Raw genomic sequence first — 9693 nt, forward strand, 5'->3', positions numbered from 1 at the left:
TGCGCATGCTTTGTACTGTATTCAATTAAATTATATTTATTGTCATTTTTTTATCGTTACATATTTTGTTTAGATTGACTAACATATCTAGATTCACGTGCGATGCATTGAATTAAATTAGATAGTATTGCAAAATGAAACCATCAATTAAAAGAACACAAAAAATAACAATTACAACAAAATAAATTTTGTTGACTTACGTTTTGTAATCCTTGTAACTTTGTTTAAATATAAACAGACTACTTGCGTTTGGCCATGAGGAAGTTAACTCAACTCATTCAAAATTAACATAAATACAGCATGTAGTGAAATACAGACAGAATCGATTTTAAACTTGATGTTTTCCTTTTAAGTGTTCTTATGCTACTTTTGAACTGATAAACTTATGAATTTATTTGAAGGTGTTATCAAATTGAAATTAATTTGAAAAAGAGGATGTAACGGTTTGCCATTTTCTCTAAAAGAGACACTACCACGTTTTAAAATGAAGATTGTTTGACAAAGGTTATGTAAAGGAATATATATATTTGTTTCCCTTTTAAATCACAATTTCAAGTTAAAGGGATTTTGTCTGCTCTTGGCATGTTTTTTGTCCATATTTAGGCAAAATAAAGAAAGGAAAACCCGTTCATTAAGACATATTGACTCTCTGTTTGTATTGAATCCTAATACCTTTTGCTCAACATTTCCTGTTTACAAAATGAGAACAATATATAATGACTGTCTTCTCGTCTACCGAACTTAAAATATAATGATATAAAGAGAGTTGTTGTTTTTTCATCACATCTTTCAAACTATGCCATGTCTTTGTATATTGCAGAGGACAAAGTAAAGCTTAATGTGGTGTCTAATAAAATTCATACTCTGCAGCATCAAATAAACATTAACAGTTGTTAAAGGTATGTTTAAAAAGATTTGTTCCAACTCTGTATCAAGTGCCTTGTGTTAAAAGAGAGACAGTAATCAACAGATAAAATGAGTGTTCATATATACAAACCGTTTTTTTCAATTCAGTTTGAAAGCTAACTTTCAGTCAATTAAGTCATTCACATCATACATGTAAGGCACACATAAAACTATTAACTAATACACTTATTATGATTGATACTTGATTTGATAATTTTATAAAACGGACATATATTCGAAAATCGGAGAATGTGGTATCGTGTAAGAACACCTGAACTTACATTGTCTGTTGAATGTTTGTGTTTACGTCTGAAAACGTTGTGTGAAAACAAATTCGGCTTTCACTCTCGTTATACAACGTTCGGATAAGTAGTTAAATCGGTTTTTACAATACATACGACAAACAATGTTACTTAGGTACTTGCAAAACTTCTTTGACAAACGGTGTAGAACAAATGTGAACTAAAGCAGTATGATAATTTAAATAAAAGTAGATAAATCACCATTAAATGATCCACTTAATACAAAATCATCTCTTAATGATGCAATACTCTGCTCATTGTGGACGATTGTTGTTCAAACTATTTACTTTTATGATATATTTAAATAAGAAAAATATAATAATAATAACAAGGATAATAATAATAATGATAATAATGAAAATGGTAGATAATTGAATAAGATTAAATAAGTTTTTTTTATTTAATTCAAGACATAAATGGGAATAAGTAGCAAAGACAATAAAACAAAAGTATTTCATTTATGGCAAAGAATGTTTATTGAAGATGACATCATCCATTAAAATACTCAATTAATATTACAAGCAAAATGTATTTAAAATAAGTGAACAAGACCCGTGATCGAATTTACGAAATATCTAATGGCTTTTGTACATGTATGCAATTTTGGCAACCAAGAATATTTTGACAAGACGTGAGTTTTTTGTTATGCACGAACGAACGAACGAAAAAAACAACAACTTAACATAAAATGTAATATATTGACAATAGCTCTCCGTGTAAAACCATATGTCATTTATTATGTTTATATCAGCTTTATATCAATCTGAGAGAGAGAGAGAGAGAGAGAGAGAGAGAGAGAGAAAGAGAGAGAGCAATTACCTTGACTTGGTTATATTGATTTTAAAGTGAATGAAACGATAACAAATGTGTTGAGTGGACTTCCAAATGTCCGTCAATGATGAGACAATTAATATGTATGGGTGAAATGTAATTAAAATATCAAACGTTGATATCAGTACGTCTTCAAGTTAAAAAAAATAATTCTAGGACAAACGAATGGTACGGAAACGGGTGCATACTATAAGCATACTATAGGCAAAAAACACATTTTTACGAAAGAATATTATGAATTATTATCTGTGCCATTGTATTTTAAATTGGATATACTATCTTGAAAACACTTACCAAATATTGATATCTAGACATATTTTACCGTAGACATAAAGCAATACATAAAACAATCCTAAAATAACGAACAATCTATACAAAGAACGTTCTTCATCGTTAGCAATATAAACACACAGACCTTCATACGTTTTGTGTTCACGTAAACCTTCATTTAATTTGTCATTCCTTGTATAGCCTGTTTCACAGTATGTGCTGAAAATGATGCATAAGCTATCAATTTGTGATTAATTTGGTCAACGGAATGTTTTATATCGCAAGTGACATTAAGCATGGCCTGCTTCTTCTGGATGTGCCATATGTGTATTTGCTAACGTCATCGTCAAATTACGTGTGTTATAAACAGTTTCATAAATCGAATGTTTAACCTATGAGTCTCTTTCAAAAACGCGTATAGCATATAAAGCTAGTCTATCAAACAATGCCTTTAATAACATGAATTATATGTAGTAATAGCAAAGTTGTCATATTTCATCAATGGTGTTAAACTGACACACAAGCGTAATGTTCCTCATTTTGGTATACTGCTTCCTGTTCTCTCCCGCGCAACCCCTCGTAATGTTCTCCACCAACTGAATAAGGCTGTGAATGAGTCCCTGCAAATGACAAACATTCACTTGATATGATAGTTCCTGTTCCAGCAATGTCACACTCACAATATAGTGTTTCCCTTAGAATAGTAACAATGCATTCATTCCACAATGCCTTATTTACTTTTATATATGTTGCATAACTCCTCGAAGACGATTTTTTATGCATTATTTAAATATTTGCCATACGCCACGCAATGATACGGAACACTTTTTGGTAAGCCTTAAATCAAGTTTCTGACATTTCTATTGAATTTCTTTTTGATATTCAATAGTGGAAATACAGTAAGCCGCTTGAACATTCTCGTTTCATAGTGTTAGTTGTAGTATAACACTTCCAAACCCGGGTCTGCATGATAGGATGTGTTCACTGATAACGTTAACAAACTAATGTAAATAAAATAATTTAACATTATTGCTTCAACATTCAACGATGTGCATATTTCTTGTGCTTCAATCATTTACAAATTCCGTTTCGTCTATATTCAAATCCGATCTGAAGCCGCCTCCTTGGATATTTAAATCATCGAAGTTAGAAGACTGTTATCGTTTCCAAATTGTCTACTTATACTCTTAAATTAAAGTGTTTATTACCTTTTTCCCTTCTAATCACAAGAAAGTATCGTCACATTACGCTTTGTGGCTAATGCTATAAAGGGAAACACGCGATCTTTTAAAGAAAATGCATTTGAAGATACATTAAATTAAAAAAAAAGTTTCAAAGTGCTAAAAGTATTATGTCAAATGAAAGTTACCAACAAATATCATAAAGAAAAATAATCAAAATCGATTTCGTTTTACGTAGAAATTAGCTAGTAATTGCCGTTTTATCTGGTTAAGCAATAAACAAATAAGTTTGATATTTGCACATTTCGAAAACGAAGCTTTGTGGGGCATGCCCATCAATCCTCATGTGCGGTAAATCCTCAATATTCATATGTTCGTGTAAATGTCAAATTATGCATGGTAAACTAAGTCATATATATACTGAGTGCTATCATAATGCAACATTTCTGTGTACTTTATTTCTATAAAAATATTAAGCAATGTGTTCTTGGTGACACATGCTCGTCAATTATCCGTTCTAATATATCGGTCGACAATCCTTAAACATTGCAAACCGCATTTGCAGATTTAACAAATATCTCAATATCTCGCGTAAAAAAGTGTTGTTGTTTTTTTTCTTTTCAATTCAACAGAGTTGAATATACTAACCACTAGCATTAGTTAAAGCATACAATGTATGTAATATAACGGATTTCGGAAAAGTTTTAACTTCTCAGTTAAAATAATTACCCATTCCATTTGTTTTTCTCTTGTTCCATAAGCACCAAAAAAATAATGCTGACAAAATCATAAAGCCAAGACAACCAGTTGATGTGGAAAGAGCAACCACAATAAAGGCTGGTTTGTCCGTGTCCTGTTTTGAAATGGTGGTCCCTCTTCCTGGAAGCAACGCATCTGTCGAACAATTCTTAGTTGATCTAATATCAGTCGTTTCTTTCCTCGATATCGTCGTTTGATGGCGAGAATCAGCATCTGCTTAAATCAATTGCACGGTCGGTTGAGGAAAGAATGTAGTAAACGAGCGGTCGACCAGTTATTTTGACTGAAGCGACTTCTGTTTCTTATTTACATCGATTCGGCTGAGTATCAAACGAACGAACTTACTCACCGTTCCTACCATGAAGCGACAGAATTGTCTGTTTATAGATTAAAATACTTCACAACATATGAAATACTTTAAAACATAAATGCTACTTACATTTGTCATGAAATCTGAAGAAACCGACACTGCCCCATCCATAACTGATTCGCATCGAATTGATTGGAAAGTCCAAGCGTGTAAACAAAATTATTCTGCTAATATTAATCTTTGTTCCTCTTCCAATCTGTTAGGAAAGAGTACTACATTACACAACAGTAGTAAATGCTACACAGGAAGTCATTTCTGTAAATACTAAATGTAAGAACACGTGTGTATGTTTACTCACGAATGAGGTTCATTTTCTTCATCATGTTCTTTTTTTAGGCATATCCGGATTTATTGCATATTATTTTATGTACTGCGCAATCAAATACGCTTGATTTGTTTTACTTTTAGTTGCGACTAGAACCCAAACCAATCCCTGAATACCACTCTGAGTTAAACAGAGACTTGTTTATTTAAACATACCGCCAAAATAGTATTCCATGTTATCCAAAACGGCCTATATTCTGTCTCATTAAGGATACCTGGGGTCTGAAACGAACAATACGTCATATATTTAGTGTTGCTGTAGGATCAAAAACAAAAATAGCCGCGAATGTTTTGTTTGTTTAAATTGAAGACCGAGCATATGTTAAATAATGCCTACCTCCAGGTTGTCGATTCTTGGTCCGTGACAACTTAATCGCAAAACCGACATGCTGTTTTGCGCTGACCCGAGCACAACTTCGTAAACATTGCTTGAATATTCTTCTGGCTCATTTTGCAGTATAATGTGGGCGTCACGTTTTCCTGAGCGAGAAATACTAACGTATATGTTTATCTACAATTCAGAGTGCAGTTGGTTTCCTTCTAAAATAGTATTAAGGTTTTTCTAAAGTTTATGACTATTGGGGTCAGGTTACAATAAGTCATAGCCAAGATAAAAAGAGTCAATTACTAATACATCAAGGTTGGGGAAGTCAAAACGATGGAGAGGCATGTTCAATCGTCGAAAGAGTGTATCGGGCATTGGGCATTTAAGAGTGTCTAACATTAAAATAAATATAGGAAGACCACAGTGTCTATTAGTTATTCCTCATGTTAAACGATAGTCCTCAGTAAACAACTCATGCATTAAGTAAGTATTTCATCTTGGTTCAGTATTATTATACATATTACAAGCTTACTGTATATAACAAAATAATAAACTTAACAAGACTTAAATCTAAACTTGACTGTAATAATCTTAAATAATTGTGATTGCACATGTCTTCAAGGGAAGCATCCAGGCTGTTACACAATCCTTCACTTAAGAAATAATACCAACAATATGTAAGTTGTGGATGTTTAGTGACTCATACTACTTTGCTGAGGTTGTGTGCAGACAAAGAACATGTAAACATTTTACCAACATTACTATAACACAATAACATTATTCGGCTTTTAAGGATTGCAAATAAATCCTTTAACGTCCGACTTGCATTGCCTGTCTTAAGGTATTAGCCATGTAATAAAACTCGGGAAACATCGGGTAACATCGACATATATCGCCACTCGCCGTAACAGATCGCGACGAACATCGGGCGTATTCGGCCTGTACCGGATGTTGCTATTTTTAGAAACAGAAGGTATTTCTCCGTTATTTATAGGTCAATAATGGAATTTCTACATTGTAGTATTTGGAAACTCTGTGAAGTATTTATCATGAATATACGTTTAAAATAAATAAACACTTAAAGTGCATGCTGACAGTTGATTACGATACATCTAACAACTTGAGTCATTACAGTAAAACATAGATTATAAGTGAATTATACGCGAATGGGAAGATTTTCTGTCGAAAAAACGAACTGTCAACAATTAGCATGGAACTGGGATATTCAGATATTTGTATCAAAGGGCTATGAATTGAAGTATCCTTGAGCAGTTTTGTACTTTGATGTGTTCAAAAATGTTTGTTTTTTAATTTATCTTTGGAATTCTTAAATCATTTTTGTTAGCTAAATGTTTAGACAGCGTGTTCATATTTTTACATGTACTCATGTACATGTTACATATTTTTATATGTACTTATGTACATTATTTATGCATATGATATGAGTATGTAATCTTTAATTTGATTGTTATATCTTAGAAAAATATCAGACTTAAAAGTGTGTTTAAAAATGATATGTTTTGGTACGTGACCTATTTCTAACATACCATAATACATGTACATACCCGTTATTTGTTTACAAAACGCATATTTTCAAAATTAACTTGTGAGAAAAAGTTGTACGTGGTTTGGGGCTTGAAGCCACAACTGCTTGGACACTAGCGACATTCATTTGCTTGGTGTAGTTTTCGTTAAACCCCAGACTGTTGTGAATGATTATCAACCATACGCACAACAACTACATATTTGTACCTACCAACCCTTACTCTTGGCTAAAACGGATATTAGTGCAGACTGTATAATACTTGTGCATTTGTATTTTATGTTGGTAGTTTCTGTTGGTTGATAATCAGAAGTCTAATTTCTTTCAGGCAGGGAAATGACTGAATATTACTAAGTCACCAACACTGGGTTATGAAGAATTCGAGCCTGCATTAAATACTATGTTGGATCCTTGAGATAGATTTGACAGCCATGTCTATGCACAAGGCAGTTGCATCTGACAGAGATGATGTGAGTATTTCATATAAAACATATTTGACTTGGTTTGTGTTTACTGCTCTGTTCCGAAGACTCACAAGTTCAATCAAAATGATTTTTTTCCATGGGTATCAATAATTTGTTCGTTTGAACTTTAGTTTTCTGTTAACTGAAGTATCATTTTACCAGAAACTGTTGTGTTTATTTCATTATCTCTGATAATGCGAAAAAAAAATCAAATATAGACAAAATATTTACTTGTCACTTTTTGTAGCCCTTGGAGTTTGGGGGTGGGTGTAATGAAACATAAATAACTTTTTTAATTCACGGTAAAAAATATTCAAACTTTGGATAAAAGTCCTATAGTGTACCATGATTATAACTATGTTGTCGGTTAAAGCTTTTTTAAAAGTGTGTATTACGCGGCTAATACCTTAAAATAAAGAGGATGCATGTATGCAAACAGTTATGAAATTAAACAAACTGTACGTTTACTAATTTATTGTTCATATATAAAATAGTCTACTATAATGAACCTTCCAAATTATACAATAATTTTATGCAGTCATAAGGCAGAAAATGTAACAATAAGTTTAATAGATTTATCAGGTTATAAGCTTATTTGTATGTGGAATTCCTTAATATACTTACCTTTAGTTTCGAATAAAATTTGCCTCTCACTTGCCACGAAAAACCCTTCTCTAACAAGGTCATATTGGGTGTAGTCTACACGTTCTTCACATGATTTATTCCGCCAGTCTGGAACACCCGGGCTATACAACTCTTTGCCTGTTGAGCACAATTTCAATTAACAATACGCTATGAAACAGTGAAATACTTAAGTTCCATGAACATAATTGCGGCACTCTACTCAATTCATGCATAACATAAAGTTGCGATGTTTATATAAGATGTTGCATCACTCAATTACACATACACATGCCTATTGGTATTAATGTAAATTGATTTTCATAAACATATTAGTATTTCTTACGACTCATACAATCAAATACCACAACAGAACAATGTCAATAACAAATGAAACACGAATATTATATTATACACTTAAGAAATAATGCTACAATTACATGATTACATGTATTCTAACAATAATAAAACTGATGTATGGTACCTGTCACACGTAATGTCCACAGTAAGATAAGAACTAGGTTGAGTGTATACTTCTGTATCGGTAACATTCTTAAGTTTAGCTATAACAAATATGAACACATGCTTGTTTTAACTCTCCAAAGTTTACCCTTATATATTTCAAAGCGCAACACCAAGCTTTAAGCATATCATGGAGTGCCCATTTAAGAGACAACATACAACATTAACAAATCATTTTGTTTACTTGCATTTAAGAGTCCTGGCATTTACGTTTTAATATAAACAAGCCACGTGACTGCAAAAACAGGAAGAAGAAACTTTACACACCCAAGAAAATCAACACTTAAATCACTGCAGTATATTGTATATTTTGCGAGCGTTAGAACGGGGACGAAACCGGATCCACAAAAAATGCTAAATGAAGAGTAATAGGAAATAGTTACGGAACTTATACTTAATGCAAACTAGTACGAAAGTAATCGTTTGCTTATTGATTGCTAGTTCTAACAATATATAATGCCGTATGAAATATGACTAGCATCAGTAACAGGGGAAACACACCCAATTCAGTAAAACTAAACAACAAAATCATTTGGTAAATAGCAATAATGCACATAAAAATATAGATGCTAAATACAGTAAAATAACTATGATGAAAATACATCATAATCTTACATAATGAGCATTAGCTGGACAAGCCAAATATATGTGATGTATTGGTGAATATTGACTTAATGAAGTAAAAGCAGTCTAATGCCAAAGTGCCGCATATTTGTGCAAGTTTATACCATAGTTAATGTGAAGTGTAACATTCATTTTAAGTCTTGAATCTTCATCGATCGTATACCAGCGTTAACATATGGCTTCACCATATCATATTTCCTGGCATGATATCTAATAATGACACTAAATTGTAGACAATTAGAAAGATAAGTTCTTTTAAGCAAGAATTGGTTGTAGTACTAGCTATTTCGTCTTAACAGAGACAGTCTAGTCCAGTAATTATATATCTTCATCTAGTATTTTTGTTGTCTTCGTCTAGTAAAGTTAATATTCTTCGTAGTATGTAAGTCTTCTTCTTCTGGTAAGGTTGGTCTTATTTTGCTTTTTAAATTAATAAAATAAAAGCATTTTAATCTTTTTTATTGTACAATATCAATGCAGTTTATATTAGAATAATACAGTGTTTAAAACATGCTTCTTTCACTTCTTATATATTATTTAGGCATAACATTCCAAATTTAAAAATTAACATACCAGTATGCAGCTAAATTTAATAATAGAAACTACAGGGACATGCCAAGTCGTCATGAATTAAACATGGCTAAGACCCAA

General features: G+C 32.0%; 1 protein-coding gene across 1 annotated transcript; it reads right to left on the minus strand.

The window, feature by feature from the left end:
- Positions 1–1612: 1612 nt before the first annotated feature.
- On the minus strand, positions 1613–8626 carry LOC128205949 (uncharacterized). Its single transcript, XM_052908023.1, has 7 exons — positions 8381–8626; positions 7900–8037; positions 5281–5423; positions 5100–5165; positions 4689–4815; positions 4220–4462; positions 1613–2929 (listed from the first exon to the last, which is right to left on the minus strand). Exons 1-7 carry the CDS (start codon positions 8445–8447, stop codon positions 2817–2819), a joined length of 897 nt encoding a protein of 298 aa, XP_052763983.1. The 5' UTR covers positions 8448–8626; the 3' UTR covers positions 1613–2816.
- Between the last annotated feature and the right edge of the window lie 1067 nt (positions 8627–9693).

This window comes from Mya arenaria, chromosome 10, assembly GCF_026914265.1.
Source record: "Mya arenaria isolate MELC-2E11 chromosome 10, ASM2691426v1".
Classification (NCBI taxonomy): Eukaryota; Metazoa; Mollusca; class Bivalvia; order Myida; family Myidae; genus Mya; species Mya arenaria.